Source organism: Drosophila guanche, unplaced genomic scaffold (genome assembly GCF_900245975.1).
Source record: "Drosophila guanche unplaced genomic scaffold, DGUA_6, whole genome shotgun sequence".
In the NCBI taxonomy this organism is placed as follows: Eukaryota; Metazoa; Arthropoda; class Insecta; order Diptera; family Drosophilidae; genus Drosophila; species Drosophila guanche.
In genome coordinates, this window is record NW_022995749.1 from 3,516,018 (window position 1) to 3,541,785 (window position 25,768).

General features: G+C 43.8%; 2 protein-coding genes across 12 annotated transcripts; one reads left to right on the top strand and one right to left on the bottom strand.

Annotated features, from left to right (window-relative positions):
- Positions 1 to 108: 108 nt before the first annotated feature.
- On the bottom strand, positions 109 to 25,768 carry LOC117585681 (exocyst complex component 4). 11 transcript variants are annotated; one of them, XM_034275284.1, is made up of 18 exons: positions 25,352 to 25,756; positions 21,594 to 21,780; positions 7,525 to 7,575; positions 7,385 to 7,448; positions 7,005 to 7,333; positions 6,852 to 6,923; positions 6,636 to 6,644; positions 5,998 to 6,110; positions 5,779 to 5,941; positions 5,503 to 5,713; positions 3,936 to 4,024; positions 3,320 to 3,660; positions 2,511 to 3,264; positions 2,008 to 2,438; positions 1,543 to 1,944; positions 876 to 1,479; positions 611 to 817; positions 109 to 553 (listed from the first exon to the last, which is right to left on the bottom strand). In XM_034275284.1, the coding sequence occupies exons 2-18, from the start codon at positions 21,684 to 21,686 to the stop codon at positions 377 to 379; spliced, it is 4,110 nt and encodes a 1,369-aa protein (XP_034131175.1). In that variant the 5' UTR covers positions 21,687 to 21,780; positions 25,352 to 25,756; the 3' UTR covers positions 109 to 376. The 11 variants fall into 11 exon arrangements, 10 of the variants coding, with proteins under 10 accessions (XP_034131175.1, XP_034131181.1, XP_034131180.1 ...); XM_034275289.1 differs by having other exon boundaries at positions 377 to 553; positions 21,621 to 21,780; XM_034275286.1 differs by lacking the exon at positions 6,636 to 6,644 and adding an exon at positions 6,440 to 6,445 and having other exon boundaries at positions 377 to 553.
- Positions 23,743 to 25,188, top strand: LOC117585686 (protein jagunal). The gene is made up of 3 exons (XM_034275301.1): positions 23,743 to 23,925; positions 24,282 to 24,654; positions 24,726 to 25,188. Exons 1-3 carry the CDS (start codon positions 23,837 to 23,839, stop codon positions 24,855 to 24,857), a joined length of 594 nt encoding a protein of 197 aa, XP_034131192.1. The 5' UTR covers positions 23,743 to 23,836; the 3' UTR covers positions 24,858 to 25,188.

Consider the following 25,768-nt stretch of genomic DNA (forward strand, 5'->3'; position numbering starts at 1 on the left):
GAAAGATAAATTTTGAAATCAATCAAATAATGGAAAACGATATTATCTTTTATCTGCAAGGGATATGCTCAAGTGACACCAGCCCGAAGCCTGCTATACGACAGACACTTCGTTGTTAATATTTCATTTATTGTGTATAAGCCATTAAAATATCGAATTAATGAATTCTAGAATATGTAAATATATATATGTATAGAAACGGCTACATCGTAACACCAAGTGCTTTCCAAACATGTTCAAAACATTCATAATCATTTTTAGTTTAAGACTAAGACATTTTGCACTTACACTACAGCTTAAGTGAGTGTGTGTGTATGTGCATGGATGATCCACATTTAAACACATATTAAAATTTGTGTTTGTTTTTTAACGAACATTATACAACCACACCTTTAGAGGGCTTGGCACCCAGTATGTCCGAAAGCTTTTGCTGATAGGAAGCCAATAAATTGGCGTCGGTTATGCTGTAGGCCTTGCAGGACAAGTGCAAAGCGTTGAGCAACTGCATCTCGGAAAACTGTGTGCCACGTTCCAGCAGTGCATTCAGTATTTCCTGGGTGAAGGGAAAATTATTAACTCAGTTGTCTCAGCATAATTGTCTCTCACTTACATCTGGCTCCATGCAGAGCAACTCGTAAAAGTTCTTAGCCTGATCCAAAGCCACTTCCCTCGATGCGGTTATGTTGCTTAACGTCTGTTGCAGGGCAATCGAGTTCCTGCACATGCGCTGCACGGTGATTTGGTCGATGTGCTCCAAGTAGTTGGACGCTTGGATAAGTATGCGCGACGCGAGATGTGCTAGACCCTCAAAAATGTACTGAAAAATAATAAATGGTTTAGAGGAAAATGAACACAGAGGGAGATGCGGAACCTACCCTGGTTTTTCGCGGATGCAGAGTAGCACTGAAGGCTTCATCCATCTCGGAGAGTCGCTTGGTCAGCACCTGCACTTGACGATCCGGCTCAAGAATGTCGTCCTTGGAACCCACGTAGCTGTTGGTCCTTACACTGGATTTGGATCGCAAGTAATGGAAGCATTGGACCCGAACCTCCAAATGCAGCACAAGCAGACATGTGTTTGCCAGCTCATCGAACTCTAGAGCCAAGTTGGTCATCACTTTGATCGTTCCATCCTTGACGGTTACATCGGCGCTGCATTCAGACGGAACCGAGTTCAGTCCGTTTACCATAGGCCGACGTAGGTCGTTGGCAAACTCTGAAACGCGGCAGGAAAACCATTCCATACTCTCTTGAAGGATGGCCAGCTCCTTGAGCACACTGATCTCGACCAAAATCTCCTGTTGGGTGATGCCACCCTCGCCCAAATTACTGGTTAGCATTTCTGCCTCACGAATGTTTCGCTGCTGCACCTGCAGGGGACTCTCCTCCTCCGAGGGCTCAAAGCTTCCTCGCTGAAGCTTGCGATTGCTACGCGACCTCTGGCTAGAGGTCTTAAGGTCCGTCCAGTTGGGTAATGTCCTGAAAGAAGAGTAAACAGTTATATAAATATACAAAATTCCATCCTAGATCTAGTTTCATTACTTTAAGAATCGGCTGATGTCTTCGTCTTTGAGCCAGGCCACGCTGTAGATTCGCTTGTCCTCCGAGTCTGGCTGCACTATTCCTCTGTAGGCGCCCTGGCATATCTCCCGGTACGCCTTCAGCAGCGCACACACCATCTTGAGCAGGTCTTCCGAATAACAAGGCAAGTCGTGGATGAGGCTTTTTGTCTCCATAAGTCGCCGCTCTACCATCACAGTCGACTGTAAGAGAGGTCTACTCAAGTTCAGTGCCTTCATTTCCTCGGGACTAATGATCGTCCGCCAGGCGTCTTGATTTTTCGACAACGATTCGATGGTAAGCTGCAAGTTTCGATTGTGGCCCTTCGACAGGAAAGAATCCTTTATATAGTTGTCCACAAAGTCGTGAAGACTGCACGGTTGACTGGAAGCAAAGCACAGATTGTAAATATAACGCATCTTATTTTGCTGTGCACCGCACACCTACCCTGGCTTGCACTTCATAAAGTTTTCTATCTCCTTAATATATCCCATTAGAGGTAAGTAAACTTTGGTTATAATGTTTTGATCGGGGGTGCAGATCATCAGCTTCTCCCGCTGCTTCTTCGCGTGGGGAAAGAGGCCACTGGTGGAGCCTTTGCCGCTGCCTCCCAATTGAGCGGACAGATTATCATCAACAGAGGCATCCGAGGCGTTGCGACGATGCTCCTTAAATGGTTCATTGTTGCTGTTGCTGCTGCCGCTGCTCCCTACGTGCGAGGACTTGTCAAACTTGAACATGCATCTCTTCGTGCTGGGCACTTTGCGCCTTAGGAAGAATGAGTTTATGTTGCTGGTTGGCTCCGTAAACCCTGTCTGGGCACTCTCATCCGATGCTGCATTCTGTATATCCAAATAGTCGGTGAGCAGCAGTTGCAGCTATTAAATATGGAGAAGAGTTTCTACGAGTTAGCATGAAGTTCAAAACGTACAAATCGAGCAAGTACTAACCACTGACTGGGCTTGCGCCCAAAAGTCCGTCAAGTCGTAGGGCTGTGGCCCAACAACAGAATATTTCTGGCCCACAGACAAATAATTCTTTAGCAGCAGCGCATGCGTCTTGGCAATAGCCTTGAATTGCTTGAAAATGATCTCCAGCAGCATGAGCAGCGGGTTGGAGTCACCAGTGGCTGTGGCACTCAGCGACAACTGGTGCGTTGTGTGGCGCACCACGTTGAGCAGCTCCGTTTGTATTTGAACACGCAGCGACTCCAGGGAATCGGGCACCTTGTGCAGCATGCCGAATGACTCCACAATAATGGCAACGAAGTAGCTCATGCTTAGCTCCGGGTATATCAAATCTGCATCCTCAATAATTTCGGCCTTATCTAGATCGAAACACTGGGCCATTTCGGCAAGAGCTTTGCGAACACGAGCATTCGCTTCGATGCGATCTGTGGAGCGGCGAGCTCCTATTCCCCGCGTGAAGCTAGAGTTAAGGCGACTGGAATTAGTGCGCTGAAACGAGGAGAAGGCTTCATTGGCCGAATTCGTGTAGACCTGGGTGACCAACTCCTCGTGCAGCCGCTGATAAAGCTGCTGACGACGCGTCTGCAGGTCTGCCCTCAAGTCGGACAGGCCCTCGACGGCCTGCAGAGGGCCATTGAGCGTGGCTATTGCATCCGTTAGCGCCTTGCTGGCATGCAAATACTGACGCTTGGCGGTGTAGCTAACCACACGCTGTGGCACTTTTCGCAGCTCCTGACTATAAGTAGAGGAATTGCATTAAATCCTTTGAGTGAGAAAGTGGATAATCTTACATTTGCTCCAACATTTCCAGCACGTATTTGTGCTGAACTGCGTCTGTCCACATCTTCTTAAGCTCATCACGACGACACTGGAGCAATCGCTTGCAGGCACCCAGATTCTCCTTCACGGCATGTATTCGCTCCCTGCTGGCTGTCACCTCTGTGGACACCTGGCTGAAGAGTGGCAGTACTAGTGTGAGCTGCTGGTCATGGCGAGACACCAGTTCATTGAGGCGCAGGTCTGAGCGCTTGAATTCCTGTTCAATTTTCAGCTTCTCCTTCTGGCGCTCCTCAGTCGTCTCGCTGAATCCCAGGGATTTGATGACGTTGACCAGAAAGCCACAACCTGCGGACTACACAAGCAAGAAATAACAAACACGCACAATTCAGGCCCAATTTTTATTATAACAATAAATCGCAAAAGTGGGCGTGCAACAACAAAAAGCGACCCACAGTCCAAGGTAGGTGGTGTCGTCATCAACTTGGTAGGGCACACAAAACAATATTCTAACAAACAATGTTATAGGCCAGAGGCCGGATTCGCAGTTCTTATTTATTTTTGATTACTTGTTATGAGACAGTTCTATGTTTCGAAGATAATTTTCAGCGTTGGCTTGAAGAAATTTACCTCATCCTTGCCATACTTGACGCCCCGAGGAGGCTTTGTTGGCGGGGGGGCGTCCATGTAGATGTGGTTGAAAATATAGGGCGGTTCTCCTGGTGAACGATAGTGGCACAAGTTAGCTTTGTATTAACATTTTATGTTCGGTAATTGTTCATAAATTTGTTTGTTAAAAATCAGCAAAATTGGACTGGCAATCAGTGTGACCGCGGATTTATCGATAAAATATACCGCCCGACCCACAAAATAGTATCGAAATACCTTATCATTTTTAATTCAACCATCGATTGAGCAAACAATCGACGTACTATCGAAGTTCCGATATTTCGGAAAAGTCAAATGGCCTGTTTACACTACCTCGCCATTGCTATCGACGTCCGAATATTGCGTTGTTAGAACCGAAAAAGTGACGAAAAAGTCAATCAAGTGGTGGAAATTAACCAAAATATAGGAAAAAATGGGAAAATGGATTAGAGATAGTTGATGCCATTTATTTGTGGATATGTAGATACAGCCCTAGTGTAAACTGGCCAATAGTTTCGATGGTTTGATCATAGACAATATATAACGGTGAACGGAATAAGAGAATATAATTTATTTTGTTTCTTTATTAACTTTATTGTGTAACTGTGTTGTTGCATGTTGCATCTATTATGCTGAGTGCTTGTTTGACGAAGTTGTAAACACTAAAAATTATGCTAAAAGCCAATGCGATAAACCAGTTGCAGTGAAAACTTGCTCCAAAAAGGTTGTTGCTTGCCTCAAAGCTTGACAGCTGTCAATTGTTCTTTGGTGTTTAAATTGATTTTGGTGTTGATTGTTTACAAATGTGTAATCTGTGTGTGCCTACTTTTATTATAAATACTTTATATAAGCCGCTTACGCAGTGGTGCTTACGCTATGTAACTTGTATATGTATGTATGTATACGATTCCATTTCATTAAAACAGCAACGATTTGGGACAGCTCAAAAAAATGTACACAACTTGGGTTAAAATAAGTTAGGAAGGAGTCACATTGAGAGTACTTTCATTAAGTTGCTACGTGTTAGGTACAGATTACTAATCGGAGGTATTACAATAGATGATTGCTTCTTCGTAGTTTTTAGCAGTTGTGTTTAAGTTCGTTCGATTGGAAGATTTACGAGTACGAGATATGAATTCTTTGCTTTCGTTTCGTTTTCACAGGTGGGATCCTTGGGGGTACATAAGACTAAACCTATACATCTGCTCACTTTTCATTAGGATGTATAATATTGTTTTTTTACTGCTGTTCTTTTTTTCAAAGCGATTCGAAGCGATTGCTAATTAAAATGTTGCTTAAAATGTTGATCATTTGACTAAGGTAATACGATTGCATCTGGGATGATTGTTGGGCTTTTGTATGTTTACACAGATGTTTGTTTTTTCGGGTCAGACTAAAGATATTTCACTAGTTTAAGTAATTAAATATGCAATTATTTGTAATCTACTAACGCTGCTGAAATGTGGCTCTCGCTGTAGCTGTGGTTCTCGCTGTGGCTGAGGCTGAAGCAATTTGTGTGGTCGAGATTACTCCTTCTTAGGCAACTCACTATTCATAATACTCAGGCGCCGAATGTTCGGCTTGTCGTAGTCCTCCATGGAGATACCACGCGACAGACGTCGTGATCCATTGGCACTCTCAAAGGAGCCCGAGCTGGCGGTGGAGAAGGCGCGTCCGCGATCCACACCCGGCATCACCACCGAGGTTAGCAGACCCTGGCCCTTGCAGAACAGTAGAATGGACTGAGCCACTTTACCGGGCTGAAATCGTTTACATATTGAGACATGAGAGTGTGTACAGGAAGGACAATCCACTGAGTACTTACTGCATCGGCCAGGACATCGCCAGCCCTTTCGATCTTCAGGATAGTTACGCGCTCCTTCTCAACATCGCGATGCAGCTTCTCCACCATGGACGCATATGGGCTGAGCATTCCCGTAATCAATATAACATCCACTTTGCAGCCTTTGAGGGTAAGGTCCTTTCGACTATTGGTGGAAAGTGTTAATGGGTGTTAAAGGTCATAATGCAAATGTAAACTCACTTCATAAATGCTTTAACATAGAGTCCCACATTCTTGCTATTCAGCGAACGGTGTAAACGCTTCTGATACTCGGCCACGATCTTGTCCTTGTCCGGATTCTCGCCAACGATTTGCTATAAAGTTTGTTGTTTGTTTGCGCAGTGTAAGTAAGCAGAACATTTGCATGAGACAGACAGTTGACAAGTGGCCGAAAGTTATTTATGTACTTTGAGCAAGCGTGAACAAAAAACAAGCCACTCTACTTGGATACTACCATTCCAACACTAGCATAACGGCTACAGCGTACAGTCATGCACAAAGATAGACAAAATGCAGAAAAACAAAAGCAAATGGGGAAAGCACTTGAGAGTTTTTGATAGTTCTTTGGAAAATGTTGGCAAATTTATGTAGCTTCAGGCCGATTTCTTGTGGGATCAAGTTAGGAATAGGAACTAGTACGTACCCAGTGCTAAAAGAAAGTAAAGGGGAGATTTAAGAAATAAATAAATAGTCGAACATGCTACAAAATGGACATAGGAATACGCTGTGTATTTGGACAATTTTGTAGACAAGCATTGTTGTACCAATTGATAAATTGAGGTAGGGTATGCTTTGGAAGAGATTTATTTAAGAAACGAAACGAGTTTTGATCTGTTTACCTCCATGACCTTAAGCGCAGACGAACAGAGTTCGGATCGATTGGTTGGTTGTTACAAAATCGAACATAAAATAGAGTAAAAGTAAAGTGAGTACAACACCGATTTAACACCAACAACAACACACACACCCACACACTCCAGGGACGCAAAAAGTGGTACATTTGAACGTATGTCACAACATCTGTAGCCCCCGAAAATGTAATTGTAACTACTTACATGCCCGAACTTGTGATACATAAGAAAGCTCTCAGCCGACTGGGCCACCTCATCGCTTTTCCAGCTAATGAACTGCAAGGGGAAGGCAGAGTGCGCACAGATTAATTGGTCAACTGATGAGTCCAATCAGGGCAGTCAGGCTCCTCGACCTACCTTGCTCTTGAATGACTGCAGAACGCTGGCAGCGCTGCCGGTGGCATTGATGAGAATGAGCCCCAGAGCCCGGCTCGGATGTGCCAGGCCAAAGCGGGCCAGCACATTGGCACCAGCCCCCTCACCCAGGCCAATTACGTACTTCACATGCAGATAGTCCAGAACGGTGACCAAGTCTTCACCCAGAGACTGCAGCGATGGAAACGGAAATCCTTCGGCCAGGGCCTCGGCGTTGTCGGCATGTCCTGGTACATCGACATGGATGAAACAGGAGCGTTCTTTTATCTCGGTCATGCAGGGGCTGCTCACAAACTCCTGGAAGGAATTATCTGTAGGGGAGTGTCGGTTAGTGACAGTCAGCATCCATTTGCTCTACTCACGATTGCAGCCCAAGTCATGAACAGTGATGAAAACAGCTCGCTTCTCCTGCTGCGACAGGTCGCCCTAAATTATGCCACGAAAAACATTGTCAGCCAACACTCGTCTGGCCCGAGTCCTCGTCCTCTTCTCGTTCCCTTACCTGCACTATGACAGTCAGATCCCCGCATTTTTCCGTGTTGATGTTGTACTTCTGCAAAGGCGTTATTCAATATATGAAGTGAGACCAATTAGAGTGTGAGAGAATTGGAATTCTCTATGCTATGTGTTAGCGGAAACTTTGAAAGCAACGTAAACGGGGATAACCATTTTCACGATGCTGTAAACACAAACTCAAGCGTGTAAAATGACGGGCATGAAATGACCAAAAAAAGACAGGAGAACCGAAAAATGTTTTTGACTGTGTTTGACTTGATGTGCGTTTGCTTTTGGCAGGTCCTTGATGACGGAACCCCAGGAACCCAGGAAAAATGCTCATGGAAGTTAAATTGTTGTAGTAGTAGTGACAGCTGAGAGATTCCTTTCAGAGTAACAGAGCAACCTGTTTGCGGCATTAACCAATTGTATTAAATATTTTGAAGAATTCCATTCAATGGCTTTCTATTCAATCGATGCCATTGGCTCCTTCAACTTCATAAATTACTTATTCCGACAGTTGACTCGTTCTGGGGCCCCGGTCAATATCGATCGCTGAAACTCAAACTTCACACAAATGCTACGCAGCCCACTGTACGACCCAGTATATTGGAACAATGCGTTGTGTGTTCGGCTATCAATTTCAGATGGGTCTTGCTCTACCTAAGCTCGATTCAAAATTTATTAAAGCGGAAAGCAAATAAACCCACAAAGTTTCCCCCAACGGGGGGTTGCCAGGTAAGCTGTCCATTGTCAGCCGTGCTGGGCATCCTTTATGAAGACACACTCACACTCGAGACCACACATACGAACGGCATATATGTACATATGTATGTGTAGCCATCGAACATTTATTGAAATTTAGTGAAACTGTACAAGTGTCAAGCACAGTTAGAACTCGAACTCTGCCCATGTCTTGGTCAGGCTACGGAGCATATCTTTTGGCTAAGACTTTGCCTAAGCTCTTTAATGTTTTTTCCGTTTAGTTCCCCCCTGGGAGTGGGGCTGTGTAAACAAGCAAATGGATAAATAAACGGAACGAGTTCCCGTCGTATTATGTAAATGCATTTGTTGAGTGCTCGACGGCATGCGGCAGAGACTCCACCTGCGAGAGAGTCCAACATGCCAATAAAAACTTTTGCATTCAAATTAAAAGCATAAATAAATCATACAAATTTCCTGCTTTGCAATTATGCGCTTATTTTGCTACGGCTCTTGAGCGGAATTTGCATAGCTGAAGGCCAGCTGGTCCAACAAAGCCGGGACCGGATGCAGGATCAGAGAGTTGCACTGGAACGACAATCGAACGAACAACGACAGCGCTATTCGATTGTGGTGAGTGGGCGGATTGGGGTGGAGGAGGTCTGGCAATGGCAGTCCGGAATAATGGCAGAGCAAACAACAACCAAATGGCGCACATTGTCGTCACAAATCAATTGGCATTAATTGATTGCGAATGTTCGAGTGTGCGAGTGTGTTTCAATGCGTTTTTGTGTGTGTATGTTAGTGAGTGAAGGACAAGTGGAATGGAATCAGCTCAGCATACTTTAGGCAGATCCAATCCGAATGTAAAGATGCCAAAGTCAAGTATTTGTATCTAATTTTACTATAAGTGGAACTTATCACAGCGGACAGATTGCAAATTATGAAATGATGTAAAAGAATCACTTTGCTGCTACAATTTGGGGGTGGAACGAGAGACAGTACTCGGCGAAGCTAACGGCTAGCGCCAGTGCTGATGGATCGCAGCATGAAGCAACTATATAAGGAGGTCTCGTCGGCAAAAATTAGGGAGGCTGACAATGCTGTCAATAAGTGCAAGTGAAAGGGCTCTCGTTGTAAGTGTGAGTGAAACGACAATGCACTGACAACAAGAAAAATCGGCGAGTAACTCTGCCACCAACGAGGCCTCCTTATATAGTTTCTTCATGGCTGGCGCCAGAGCTGATGCTATATAGTTACTTTATGAGCGATGGCGAGCCGAATCATCCGCTGGTAGCAACAGTTCGCTGCTAACAGCGCTGCTGCCTTAAACAGATTGAGAAGGAAAATCTCAACTTTCGATAACTTTCACAGTGAAATATCTTTATTTGTTCTATCTACTAATTTTACCTTCAGAATTTGTTGTATTTATGCACCTGCCATTCGAACTGACAGATCCAATATGAACCACATTCACAAATGCACTGATGCCATGAAAATCGCTTATAAATAACGAAATCGCCAATAAACGAGCGGAGGACAGGCGCCAGGAGTGTACGTCACCTGCTGTGCCACTTGGCTGACTGCACTTTACGACATGTCGATACTCATTCATTCATTCAACCTCTACCTGCTGGCGCATTATTGATGATTGATGTTTTGCGGCTGACAGAGCGCCTCTGCTCGACTCTGACTGGATGTAGCATCAGCAAACCCGTCTACATCCGTACATACACATGTCATGAACGCAGGAAAAGTTGTTTTTACTTTCAAGTGAAATTCTGTTCTCGGGTTGGGTGGTTCGTTCTCCTTTGCTGTAGGTCCAATTCGAACATGGTTCTGCGTCAGAAGGGCTTTTGAGACAGTTTGCAGCTTGTTTGCTGGCTCTTTACATCGTCAGAGGCATCAGAGTCATCAGTCAATTAAAAGACCATTAGGCTCAATCGTTTGATTTATGTTGGAAAAGTCTCGCTCCCCGCGCATATTAATTGACTGCCACCCAGTGGGCTAATGGCTGCACTTTGCCTTGGATCCCGCCGTCCCAGTGCATCTCGGGTTCTGATTGAGACATATGGCGGCTGACTACTAGCTTTCCTGTGACGGAAACACGTGTAGCTGGTGTATGGATGAATTGATGGGAACTTGTCTGGTAGTCATGGGTCGTCAGCTGACTCAATTGAAAACTGCCAGATGCTAATCAATCAATATTTGCATCCCCATTCGCAAAGTGCGGGTACTCCACCAGCATTTGTACTCTGTGCAATTATTTAAATAAACTTCCCCTCGACATCTCAGCTTAACCGACCTTAACCGCACCAAAGCTGTTTTCATTTTCATTTGACTGTTTTTGTCAGTGGAACATCCTCCTCTGCTATTTCCTTTACTTTACGTTTCGTTGTGGGTTGGGGCTGTAAACACGAAACTTATTTTTCCATCAACCGAATTGAGCAACAAAGAAGTTCGCTACACGAATTGCATTTTCATGTCCTGTCCCCAAAGTTTGCTTTCAGTTGAAGCAGAAGCATCCAGGTACTCGTAAAGAAAAGTAAAAGCATCAGGGGAACGTGCATAAAATTGCAGATTACTCCGAGTGAAGAGTATATTATAGTCGGAATATCATTTCAATTGTTTTTTCTTGGGTATCAGGAGCAGATGCAGCAGTATCTATACCGTACCCATATTTAGGTAGCAAATATCTGCATATTATGAGTACTCCCATACCACCATGTGAGGTTGTGTACTGCACCCGAAATGTTGTCTTTTGTTGCATCCAAAGCGGAGCTCGAATGCCTGCAGAACATGCATGAAACTGTATCCACTTGCTCTTGCTGTTTGCCCAGAAGGGGAATGAGATTTATGTGGGGTGCGTGACGGGTGTGTGTAGCATGGAGATGGTAGGCCATCGCATAACTGAGGCATTGCCCTCAAGCTCTGACTGCAAGTTGCAGCTGCCACTGCTGCTATGTACGTGTCAACTCGTTGACCTCGTTGCTCCTGCCTCAATTCCTCAACCCCTCTTCCGTGTTCCCGCTCCCCGTCGCTCTACTATGGATAGTACGGATACGCGCCCTCGCCAGCCACTGTTCCATATTTTCCCTGATTTTGCTGACGTTGCCAGTTTTCTGTTTTTGCAGCTTCCTGGCTGACTGCGCTTTCACTTTTGCCGTTGAACCCCGATCCTGTTCCCTTTCTCGACTCGTAAACCCACCCATCATGATTCCACGCTTACTGTCGTAATCATGTGGCAGAGTCCTAAGTGCCTATTACGTACGACAGCCCCATATCACTCCTCTCCACTCCACTCTTGTGTGTGTGTGTTTGCGTTTTGCCCCTGGCATCCCGTCCGTCAGTCAGTCACTCGGTCGATTCCGTTGGATTTCTGCTGGAACCTGATGGATTTCACAGTGAAAAGGTTTTGATGGCTGACGGATGATGGATCCCGTTTCCGTCAAGCTGCAACTAAGTTGAAATCCGTGTTTATTTTAAATTGTACAAACACACACACACACACACACATTTGTGGGTGTATAAGTGGTTCGTTTTTTGCTCATTATGCAAATTATTGAAATTTCCTTCATGCCGTGATCTATGTCATCCTCTTGGAATGTTGTCAACTGTGTGCTAAATCGTTTAGCAAAGGTTTAACGCGATTAAAACGACTGTGAATGTACTCAAAATAAATCATAATAAACAAACAAAATGTTTCAGTTTTGACAGTGAAAAGCTTTAACGGAGGGGAGATGTGTATTCTATTCATAATTCCCTTCATTCAGTTTCATTCGTTTGCCTTTGGTTACCTGTTCAATGGGAGCCAGTTGGAAATGGGTCAAAATCTGTCTTTGATTTGGCCCCACAGCAGCAACGCAGCTGTCCAGCTCACGAGCTTCGGTGGAGAACAAAGCCAAGCCATGAGTCGAGTGCTCTAGAGAGAGAGAGAGTCAAGTCCACCACAAGAGGTGTCCGCCACTCCAACAGAAAGTATATTTAACAAAGTGCTGGCCATTCAATCCCTGGCCACAGACACAGCCACAGTTTTCCTGCTGCCTTGCTTTCATTTGCCACGCTCCAGTCTGTGTTCGGTTTTCCGTTCGGCTAATCAACATTTCCCTTGCCAGACACGCCTAACTCAATCGCCGGGATTTCTCTCTTGGCTACATTTATTGCATTCGTAATTCGTGGTCATTCGTGCCCTGCCCTTCCTGCGCAGGCAAATCTTCGTTTATTTATTTCGACTCGACCAAAAATGTATTCGAGTGTAAATGGATTTTTTCTTCATAACCGCTCTTGCACTGAAGCACTTTGGGGAGCCTCCAGCTGCCTCCGACTACAACCCCGACCCCGACCCACTCGTGGTTAAGTGCTGTCATGTGTCGCCCCGGTAACTCTATGCCGGTCCAGTGCCGCTGGGAGTTCCCCTGGATGTGTGGGCCAGGATTGCGATGTTGGCTTGTTTGGCGATGGAATTTGCTGGCATGCTTAATGGTAATGTAAATTTAATTAGCTCTGGTCGGCCACTGGCCTGCAATATTAATGGTTCTGCATTTTGACACAATCCGGGATCGTTCCATTGAAAGCGCATTAATCATAATAAATATTTCAAAATGCCGCAGGTCGAATTATGTGGGCTCAACATGTTGCATTGCGGTGCTCTGGACATGCACAGAGTGCCACAGAATTCGATTTTTGCAATAATAAATGCACATACAAATTGCACACAAAATATCATTTTCTGCATAAGCAATTTCAGCGAATAATTTGAATTTGAATAAAATCATAACATCAGAATGCTGGTATCTGATCTGACACTCTCTCAATAAGGGTAAGAAACTCTGCAAACTCATTAGGCAGGGAAGACCAACAATACCTGTGCACTAAATGCTGGAAGAGCTTAGTAAGAGTGTTGAAAATTTATGGAAAAGTTTTCAAAGCAGAGATGCGAAAAGTTTTTGTTGAGGCGAGAGCGGTTTTTAATAGACAAAAACGAACGGTGGGAGCGTGCAGGCCGGTGCTAAAAGCCACCAATTAAATGTTGTTTAAGTTAGGCAGGAAGCCACGAAGAGGCCGACAGGTTCATGGTAACACGCGGCATATGGGCAACGTTGCCTTGAAAACTTTGACACTTTTCCCATGGCAAAAGCGGCAGCAATGTGCCTCAATGTGCTGAAGAACCGAACGAAACCCACTTTGTCAAATGGAATTGGGTATATTCATGAAAAAAAAATAATACAAAATACAATTAGATAAATGGAACGCATGTTTTCTGATGCCTGCAATGTCCAGGGGCGATGTCAACAAGATCCTCCTGTCCGGCCGTAAGGGGATACCATACAAAGGAAAGAAAAACAAACTTAGAAAAATAAACTTTGCCGTGCGGGAGAATGGAAGTTCGTTCAATGTGCTGGACTTTGCCCACTGATGACATGAACCTGAAAGGGACTATCGAAGGGCAGCGTGTGAGCCAGGACATATTACAGCATATTTGCTTCGAGCCCGAAAGTGGAAACCCCGCGGGCTGTCCTTTATTATTCAGCCAAAAGCTCAAAGGGCACAAAAATCAGTTGGAATGCGCGTTTGCAGGGAAATGAAACTGGAGAATTTCATATATAATGAATGGGCTCATATGGACATGGACTCAGCCGCCTCGACATTATGTGTTTTCCCTAATTAAATCCCCTCGCATTCATCCTCCCCTAAAGGGATGAGTGCACTCGGCCTAAGGCAGCGAAAAACTAAGAGCAGAAAACACAAGCGAACAAAGAAACAAAAGCGAATCTGGCAAAAAATATTGCTGCGGTTGATGCCAGCCAAAGTCCTTTCCTCAGCATATTTGAATTGCAATTGCAGTCCCATTGCGGTCCGTTCCGTCCTGTCCTAGCCTCTGGGGCTGAGCAGAGCAGATGAGGAAATCAAATCATGTTTAAGCCATTCACTGCTGGGAGGAAGGGTTTGTGAGGCAGAACTTAATCCAAGTACAGGAATTGGATAAGTTACAGAGCTTAATTCATTTCTTCTCTTGCTTCCCGTCTTGAAATAACTTTTGAATTTATTTCAAAGGAACACAAAAAAACAAACATATTTTTATAATTTTCTGCAATGGCTTAGCTCATTCTGTGTGGAATGCATTGTTGTCTCATGGGAAATCTTTGCAGAACTCCATTACTATGAGTAGCTTGATGGGTTTAAGAATTCAACTTGCTGGAGTGTAGTCCACTTTGACTGAAATTGGCCCTTTCCAGCTCTGTCAAAGTCCGCTAAGCCGTAGACCAGCCCTCTCCAATTAGCAATGTAATCAAAAAAACAAAGGCTACATAAAGGACGAGCAAAGACCATAATTTGTGCCATTTAAGCACCTAAATATCTATGGCCTGGTCCACGTAATTATTGTGTGCCAGATGCGACCGCAAATGGCACGTAAAAAGAAGCATTCAATGTAATGGTCACCCACAGAGTGCCACAGTCTAGCACAAACTCATGCAGGACGACAATTATGCAATTTTTATGAGTCACAAGCCAGAAAGTATGCTACGGCTATGCCCTTTGAGCGAGAAAAGGTACGAATAATAAGGGGAAAAAGCATCAGAAAATAACACCAACTAGCAAATGGCAGCCTGACAGCAGCAGCGGCCACAGAGGATGCTTCTGGGCTGCTGGGCATACAAGGTTAGAGTTAGAGTGTTAGAGTCCAGGTAAGAGCCGTAACTTTTGTTGAAGTTTGAGGCAGCACACGAAGGCAGGTTGCAGGTACAGAAAATGCATAAATACAGTTTTTAATATATCATATACATAACTGCAAGCCAATGCAAGTAAATGTGTGACTGGGACAATTATGACAATTAAATGCAGAGAAGGAACATTTTCCTATTTGCTGTTTAAGACAACTGCACACATATTTTAAAGGCAAACCACACACAAATATTCCATTAGAAATTCCACGCATAAATATACCCGCAGCGTTTTGTTAAACATTATATGCATAAATGCGATAATCGCCTATAAGCGATGCTCCTAAAAAGAAATCACGGGCCGTTTAGAGCCAGTTCATTCTGGAAGCAACAACTCGAAATTTACCGATGTGTGTAGTATGTACATGAGTTTGAGCAACACCTACTCAAACACGCAGGTAATTAAACACACACTGAGAGTTCTAGAAGCACATTAGGGCACTTGACAGGAGGCAGCGATGCTGCGAACGGGCACAAAGCACGAGTAGTACCAAGTCAGCAAAGGAGTGCAGTCTGCAGTCTGAGAAATGAGCTGTCAAAACTTACGCTTATCTTTTCGGGAGCCGCAGAGGAGGAGCTCGCGCTACCGCCGTGTTTCGGTGTGCCCGGCTTCGACATGATTCAGTGGAGAAGACGCGGTTCTTTCACGGAGTCTTGGGGTCTTATTGCGTTCTAACTTTGGGCCAACACACAAACAGTGTGTCCTGAAATCGCTTCTAATAGGCGCACAGCAACACTCGACACCGATTTCACTGGCTACGGGCTTTGGTTTTCTCGGTATTGCAACGTTCAAAGCACAGCGACGACTGTGCCAAGCTTTATCAGTATCGAACGAGCGAGCCAGGCCCAGTCATCGCCGTCGCATCATTCGAGACCCGAAAGCCCCAACGCAACACAATGGGGCTTTTCACGAAAAGTGTCGATTCATCTACAGATCTATATGTGCAACTGTTTATAAATTTCGTAAATTTGTTCAAGTAAATGAGAAATATTTGGTTGAACAATTTGTTGTTGCAAATATTTATAACTAAATACTTTAGCTTTTAATATAAAAATGCAAAAGGTACGTGGAAAAAATTCCACTGTGCGACGCCGCAGAGAAACGAAGTCAAGCGAACGACGAAGTGGGGAGCAAAACAAAATGATGGAAGATGAAATGGCAGAACGGCATCGGTTTCTGGGTCTCTCTCTCTCTCTCTCTCTCTGGCAGAGAAGAGATGTGTTGGTGGCCCAGATAAGAGGGTGAGCTGCGGCGTGGGGTTAGTGTTGAAATGTTGCCGTAGGGCAGTTAGCTGGGAAGGTGTTGTTTCCGATGCCCGCTACAGAGCTGCCAGACAGTCGTACGCAAAATGCGTGGCTTCGAAATTCAACCAGTGAACCAGTTGGAAAAGATGAAAAGAAACAAAATACTGTAGACTTTGCATCAAGAGTATTCATAGTGTTTTACTCTATCATTTGATATCTGGCAACTCCAAGAGCAATCCAATTCCGTTGCCTACTTTAAAGAGCGCAGCTTTCCATCCACCCACACATTGTCCATGTCCATTTATTCTTAGTGCCTGTGCGTGTGTGTATGTTTGGGGGGTTGAGTATGGGTTTTGGATTATGTTTATGTGGGTGTTTTCGTGGGGCTTATGCGAGCACTATAGCACAGAAAACCATCTTTTGTTCACTTCGCTCAGAGCCTTGCTCCCTGCCGTATTGTTGAGCAGACTCTTCATTGTTTCTGTTGCAGTCCGTTGTTGTGGGTGTCCTAAGCAGGCGAACGCCTTTTTGTTTTGATGTGCTAATTTGTCAGCGCGCGGGAAATGCGCACACCCCGCAGCCTCAGACCAACCAACCATCCAGCTTCTACCTACCCCTACCAGCCACAACCAAAACTAAATGCGCATTAGAAATATGCGTGTCCTAGGTCAAGCTGGGCATGCGGGGGCGTGGCACGTTGGCACGAAACAATTTCGGGATGAATATGGAAAATGGTTGAGAAAAATGAAAATAAATATGCATAGACATCGTGGTGGCCCTGTCCTCGAGGAGCTGCTGCCAATGATGACGATGGTGATGGTAATGATGATTGTGGTGCCAGTGAGGATTACGTTGGAATGTGCTGACATCGTCCTTTGATGCGCTGATGCAGCGGGAACATGTTGAATTAATTCAAAGTAATTTAAAGTTAAATTGAAAAGAGCACACGCCACACTACCAAGAGGGAGGACTAGTCTAGTGCGGAGCACTTGTAACCGCTGCAACAATTAGGGAATAATCAAATGGAGGAGAAAAAGTCCTTTAAACTTTAAGCTACATTTAATGCAGTCAAGACAGGCGGAGGGATGGCATGAAGGCCATTTAGGAACACGAAATATACGTTATATCCGTTGAATTTCAACATGTATAAATATGTGGAAATATGTAAATAAACTTCAAATAAATGTATAAATTAATTGAAATATAAATATTCCTTAGTGCTTATTCCATACACCATTAAGCACTTAGTTTATACTGCATTTGTTTGAACTGTTTATGGCATGGCTTAACACTTTTCATTTACCTCCGATACTCGTCAAACAACACAATGGATAAAAAGTCAAATAATTTGTATTTGTGCTTTCCACTTTCACATGCGCTTTAATTAAACAAAAAGCAAACGCCCTGACGGCGATAATGATAAAAAGAGCATAAAGCCAGCGGAGGAGGACATACAACGACAAAGGAATTAAACAAAGGTGACAGGCCAACAACAACAGCAACAACAACAACAGCAACAACAACAACAGCAGCCATTTCCAGGCAGGTGCTCGGAACAACAGCGGGAACGAAAGCGATTTATGTGTGCGCGAAGGAAAATGTCGAGTAAAACAAAAGCGAATAAGTACAAGATACGCGTTACTTAAGCGGTTAGCCGGTGGGGGCTGCAATCTGGTGGAGGTGTGGCAATGTGGCTGTGTGGAAAGCGCAGCTCACAGAACAATGGAGAAAGTTGCTAGGAGACAACACAGACACCCTAGGCAAAGGGATGGCAGGGGAACGCATGAGTACAATTGAAAGTCTGTAAGCCGATTGCCGAAGGCGTCAGCCGTATGGAAACACAGGTCAGGTGGGAGTGGCAGTGTCAGGTGGACTATGATTGAAACTGGAATATGTCAAGCGAGGGAATTCCATTTATGGCAGTTTCTAAAGTGCTGTGGAGAAAGAAAAAACCTAGCTTACAGACAACATTAAATTCTCGCGGGATAAAAAGCGACCTATCAAGATTCGGTTAACGCAAAGGAAAAAAGAGCTGTTCGACTGCTAAAGAGCTTCCGACAAACAGTAAGAATAAGCGGGTTTAAGAAATGTAAATAAATCCATTAATATTCCACGTTTATAGTCTTATATGTCAACATCACTCTGAGCCAAAAAGATATTAGCCACTTGTAGTAGTTCTGCACATAATTTTCATTTATGTACTTGAAATTGTCAAGTGGAGGAATTGGGATCTGCAACAGCTTAAGCTCTGACCTCAGATGGATTCAAGTGCAGGGACTTTTAAAGGACAAAACTGTATGCAAACATTTTCACTTTCTATCCAGACGGCAACATCAAGACCGGCACAGAAGGCTGTTGATGGAAGTGGAAGCTCTGGCTGGAGGCAGGAACACTTAAGCCCAAATGGCAACACAAACACACACGTCTTAGGAAGGCCAAACAGTCGATGGATGACAGCGTGGCAAGTGCTGGCACCCAGCACCACAAGCACAAGCCACCTCCTCCTCTCTCGCAGCAGGCAATCACCGAGACGAGTTTTTCCCCGCCTTCAAGATGTCCATATGTACAGACTCGTATGTATTCTCGCTCGATATTTACGCATTTATTTATGCCGCTCTTTATTAGCTTTTTATCGCTCATTTATTTTGCTCGTTATGTTCGCGTCGCGCTTCTGCTCCCCCATGTATTTGCGCTTTTTTGCTGCTATTTTCGGAGCGTTCAACGCATTCGCCCAAGCCAAGCTGTCGATAAGTAGGCAAACACAATCATCCGTATGAGTACAAGCATTTGCCTGATAAAGACATCGATCATCCATGGGGGAAGTGAAATCCGAATGAAATGCAAATGAACTTATTGGTCACCCAAATCCCTCAGCTGATTGATAAGCATCATCACCATCGGATTCCACTCGCCCAAATTGGAATTCGAATTAATTTATCTCACTCCCCAGCCCCAAAAGCCGTTTTAGGGCAATTCGCGCCCATTCCCATGCCCATTCCCATGCCCATTCCCCCGCCCTTGTGCTCCAAGCTGAACGAATTACGAGGCTCTCTGGCCCCGAAAATTCAATTAACATTTTTAATTCCTCCACTTTGCAATACTTAAGAATACCCCGGCCAACTGGGGGTGAGTGGGAATATTATTGCGGTTCTATATTTAGCCACAACAATAAGAAAAGTGGCGAAAACGTACAACGGACAACGGCTGTCCGCCGAAGCGTACATGTTCTGAATTTAATTTCGTTTTCAGTAAAGTTCAACAATTATATACTTATGAGAAATACACATACTGATATCAACAAATTATGAAAACCAATCCCTTGCCGAAGGGGAAGCATCGAGTATTTACTGGGCGGAGGAAAATCACATGAATATCAGATCAAATAACTCATTATAAACCAGACTTTACATTTTCCTGTATATCCTCTATTATATTAAAATTGTTTACTAATTTCTTGGGGATTATTTTAAAAGACTTTTCAGGGTATGCGATCGTCAAAATTGGTCGCGACGAAATATGTATTATAAATAATATTATATTTTGTATTATTCGTCTGTCGTGCCAATGATGAAAACAAAATTCTCATTTTTCAAATGTGGTTCTCTCGTTTTTGTTCGCTTACTGAGAACTGTTATTGAGATATTGTTTTCAACTCGATTCAATCGAAAGTGTTCATGTTAAAAGTGGAAAAATCCAAAATTCCGCACTGATTGATATATGATCGTAGAGAATACAAATTTGATTTTCTGGATCTGTAATTATTATTTTTGGATTTTTAATCCGAGAAAATTTGGTAACATAAAGAAGTAAACGTATTCTGTTCTATGTACTGGGTCTTTCGATACAGAAACTATATATTTATTTATGTACATTGTGATGACAAATTCGTCATTTAATCTTTCTGCTTGTGGCTTTGGATTAACTCTTATATGAACACAAACTGCTTATCGGGTTTATTTTTTGAGTAAATTCTTATTCCCTTTGGCATATGAATCAGCAGACGGGATTTGCATGAATGTTCGAATCTTTATAAGTACTTATATTTCGCACAGGCGTTTTACGTTCCCAAATGTTATGTATACAAAATGCTCATACTCGCACAGAGGCGATTGCAAATGGGTCGGACATTGCTTGGGTGGTACAATGAACTCTGGAATTGGATGGGTGTATGGGTGCACGCAGTTGTGTATCTTTGTGTGCCTTAATTAATGGACATGTAATACCAGTAAATGTATTTCCATACTCCGATGTAACTCTTTGCTGTAGCTCAATTAATTTACTCCACCAGTCAGTCCCTGACAAATTTGTTTGTGCTTCTGTTGGAATTCCATTGTGCTGCAGTTCAGTCGATGTACAGATGCACAAATACAGAGATGCTGTGCTGCCACAGCCACAATGACCATACAATTTCGGAGGGCTATTCGCATTGGGACATTTATTTTTAGCCCGACAATGGAAGAGACACCGAGCAATGACTTGTTTGTACCCTGCGAACAGGGATATAAAGAGTTTCAAATCCGTTAATGGATGAGTACAAATATATGTACCTCCGTATGTTTGTTTGTTTCTATAATAAAAAGCATTCGAGACTTAATTTTCTATCTGAAAGGAATGCATTCAATTAACCCAATAAATAGCCAGTCAGCCAGAGCGAGAGTGTACCAAATGGTGCGTTTCCCAGCTCAGGAACATATGTACATACCCTCCCCTCTATTTGGGTCGACCAGACAAGCAGTGTCTCTGTCCCATTCCGACTAGAGCAACATCCACAGCCACAGACCCCAGAAACATTAGCGTCAAAGGCACACACCCGTAAAAGGCCAGCAATCACTCTTGTGATAGCGGCAAGTGTTCTTGTGACCTTGATCCGAGTACATTTTGGCCCCACTTATTGGTCCGATGTGTATAATGTATTTAAGATTAATTAAAGCAGCCGAGCCGAGCCGAGCAGAGCAGAGACAGGCCCAAGTAGGGGACGGGACCTGAGCTTCTGACCCCCGCCCACGAGCAATTTGCCTCTAATCAAATAAATATCGATATGGCACGGATGTGTCTGCACCGTGCCAGGGGCGGGGTCGGGTCCGTTCTTATCCGTCCGCCCCTGGCCTTGCGGGACTTTGTTTCGTTACGTTTCGTTTTGCTTTGTTTTGTGTTTTTTTTTTGTTCGATTTGTGTGAATGTGTGAAATACATTTTCCGCCTCGAGCGATGATTTACGAGCCATGCAAGCGCACATGACTTTGGCCAAATAAATTCACGAAAGGAAGGAAGGGAAAGAACAGCAGCTAGGAGGAGAACGCATCTACCAATGCATACAAAGTTATACTGGGTGTGGGGTGTCGGTGGAAGCCAAAACAAACAGAACAGAATCATATATCTCACGATTTGTGGTCACTTGATGCCGGTACCTCGTAAATGGTATTCATAACTCTCACCCGCTCCACCAGGCTTTCGGCGCGACGCGCGAACGAGGCGCGTTTGTCAGCGGCGTGCGCAGACATGACGGCAAGGGACTGGATATACTTATGCTTGGATGAATCTCGAGTCTCAAGGTATCACAGGGAATAGGGCGATACGGCGATAGGGTGCACGCAACTGCAAAGAAAAAAGAAGGAAGAAAGGGGTAAGTTATTGTCGCTTATCTAAAGCAGTTGATCGATGTCGATGTCAGGTTCTAATACTAGTTAGGCAAATATCACAAGGTTCACTAGGTAAGACGAGGCATATGCATATAAATATTGTCGGTATGTAAATATGGACATATGTACATACATATGTATGTATATTTGGGACACTAAAGCAGCTGAGGGTGCCAACATGCGCCGCCACAGAAGCTCCGACAGGGGAACTCGGGTCGGTGTCGTCCCACAACAAAGTCTGTTAATATATAATTTTGTGGCGACCGCAGCGAAAGACAAACAATAATCAACTACTTGGCGCAGAAGTGCAATTAATTGCCTGAACTACATAATTACATACATACATATGTACATACATATGTAACGCGTTTCTATTTTGAGAAATTACCGATAAATCCGTTTGGTAATGAGCACTTTAAACCCTTGATTTAGAACTCTCAGCTGCCGAGCTCAGAGTCAACATTCGCACAGAAATTATCAACAACGGGCATTAAGGAGAAACCGCAGAAATCACTAAAGCACTGAAGTTCGACCGATCGCATGCGGGTACGCGTCCAACCGGGAGAAACAGCGACGTTCAAATGATGACACACGTCCGCATGCTCGTCTTTTGTAGACGCAGAGCATAAAGAAAAAGAAAACCCGCGAGCGGCAGAGAAAGAATGCAAAATTCGTTATTTTTATTTTTAAATATGCGCCCTCCCGCCATTATGTCCCAAGCGACCCGCCCATCTGCTTTCCCCATGGTTTTTCCCTATTCTGTCTGATTGATTTATGGATTTCGATGCAACAGGTGGGGAAATAGGCCTAAGTTCAGCGAGAGCCAGTGGGCGGGCGGGCACTCTTTCCGTACTGGGTCTGATTGGAGGACAAAGCTTGCAGCTGAATGCAATTTGCCTAAATGCTACTCGTAAGTGCCCTTAATTATGATAATTTCACTCTGACGTAGTGGAAATTAGTTTTTAAGCCAAACGCTATGATATTACATATCTCATAATCTGCGATAATTGATTTCTTAAAATCAAAATCTTTATTCCACATTTTGCATTATAACAGAAAATAATTGTATCTGTAATTCGAGCTCTGTTCCACTTAAATAGGAAAAAAATAATAATTAAATATAAAAAATAACCGACATTGGAATCTTCTGCACAGTGGCGCTTCGAGGAATGGCCGTTTGATTGTTGAAGCTCGTCGTCACGCCATGTACAACACTGCTGCTGTTGAAAACGGGCTGTCAACTTACTTGAATTTTGAAATACCAAATCGTAAGCGCCACCAGAGTTTAAAGTGTTGTCGTAGTGAACGCAGCTGTTTGTCAGACTAAACTTTTGAATATACTTTACACTAGAAATTAGTCTTGTTTCCTACTCCATTCCATGCTTGCTTACTTTTTCTCACAATATGTTGTTTATACATATGTAGAAACTAAATATGTAGTTAGCAATTATGTAGCAACCGTAAAGTTACCAGAAAGTCTATGTATGCCCTGCATTTTCTGAACCATTTTTCAATAACAATACAATAAAGAGAGCCTTTGATCTTAGTCTTTGGTGTAGAACATGTATTCATCAATCAATACCATCGAACAATTTTAAATTGTGTTAGAGAATTGGCCAAATTGTTTAATGAGGCTAATTTGCAGTTGTGAATCGAACAACACTGGATTAATTCAGGTCGTGTTAACTCGGTGCCATCGGAAGTCATTTTGAGGAGCAACCTTCTGTTGTTACACCTACACATCGATCCATTAAATGACAATGCTTAGTTAAGCAAGCATATTGTTTAAATTATAAGAACATTTCCTTGCATGCCCTTATCAACAACCATCGATAGCAACAAACATCGACAGAAACACCGAAAATCGAACAGAAGTACCTGGTCAATGCGGATTCATCGTCAAGTAGCGATTAAATACCAAAAAAAAAAAAACAAAAAAATAAATAAATATCCAGGAATTATTATAAAAATAAGAGCAACGACGTGTAAAAACGAAATACGACGGCAACGAAATGGCAACGCGCGGCGGTCCAACGGTCGCGGGCACCGACGGCAACGACTTCGAGTTCAGGCAGCGCGTAGCTGGCACATATCAAATTAGGTTAATAACACTACACTTGAAAACCACTACCACCACTTGCCCAGATCACCCACACCCAATGGCAGGAAATTATCTAATTACTAGCAGTAGCTGCGACTGCCGGAGCTTACCCTAGCCAAGCAGGCAGCAGGAGAGATGCGGCCGCTGGCCCCAGCAACCACTCCGTGGACGGAAGACACATTCGGACGGACCAGACGGCTACGCTACCTTGGTGGGCAATGTGCCAGCATGGCATGTCATGAGCCTGGCTACCTTTGGCAGTAACACTGTTTGTGTACATGTTTGAGCATAGGGTCGCAGCAGGAAGTAAGCCAAATAGCGCTATTCACGGTGGAAACCTTTTCTTGTCGTTGCAGTTTGTTGAATAAATCACGATTGAAGTACTGCATATTCTTCCATGCCCTTCTCTTCTTCGTGATGCTGGCCAAGCTGACATCCGACATCTTGGATCGCCTGGACATTTTTGTGCTGGAGATTGAGGAACTGGAGGTGCCTCCGCCGCTTTGGTGGGAGTACGTATGGGCCGGTTCGCTGCTCACCTCGTTCCTCGGCCTGTCCGCGGCACGTGGCAATAAGGTGCGCGAAATGCAGAAGTACATGATCGCCATTCTGGTATTTGCCATCCTGCCCTTGCTCTACTGCTTCGTCTACTACTTCTCGGACGTGTGGGAGTTTGCGACCCTTGACAAGTCCCTGGAGCTGGACGAGACGGACATTTTCATCTGGCGTGTAAGTGGAGAACAGATCCAGTGTCCAGGCACAACCCTAAATCCCATTAAATACGAAATTCTTGCTTGCAGGGCTATCCATATGGAGTGTTCTGGTACGCCTTCTGCTTTGTGGGCTTCCAGGTTCACGGATTCACGCTCTATTTTGCCTACAATTTGGTCAAGGTCTGGAAGGCCCGAACTGCCACTCGCAAGTTCCAGTAAATTTCGACATCGAGGTCGAGTCGAGGTTGCGGAGAAAATACTAAATACTCGCCAAACCAAACCACTAAAACGTCAAAGCGAAACGCTGTAGGGCTAGATGTAAATAATTTGGAACTTAAACTTAAATCTCTAGTGCACAAAGCGTACAGAAAGTAAACTAAACGAAGTTAATGCAGCTGTTAAGGTATCGCACATTTAAGTCTTACAGGAGAGGAAAGGAGAGGAGCACATATTTTCGAAGCCAAACGAGAATAGAATCACGTTAAAGTTATTGTTAGTTGAGAGTTAAACCGTTCAAAGATTAAATAAACAGACACTATCCATATACATACACACACTTCACACCCCTGAACGAATGTGTGCACACGCAGCCTTGTGAAGTGAAGTGAAGTGAAGTCAACTGAAGACGAAAAAGCAACTGAAGCCACCAAATTTCCCCGAGTCGGAAGCAAAACCAAAAAAATCTTAAAAAACTTCATTTTTTGCTTACTTACATTTCGACGTGCCTCGTGTTTGTTAGAAACGTTTTATATATATTTACACACAATTATATATATATATATACAGTATATAATATATACACGCATATGTATGTATATCTATGTTCATGTCTATGGATGAGTACTTCGTCTTCGTCGCTAGGTCTTAGTTAGTCTTCTTTTTCTACGACTTTCGCATCCGTTCGTTATTCATTCATTTCGCTATTATTTATAACTGATTTTGAGCACACAGCATCAGCCTGTGTGTCGAGTGTGTCGAGAGGTATGTGAAACTGCCCGAACAACTACTATTCTATTTACTATACTTAACTGACATGCAAATGACATAAGAAGCAAAGTTTATCCAGTTTTGATCGTCAATAATATGATGTGTGGTAATGTAACAGTCAAATCAAAGACAAAAAAACGAAG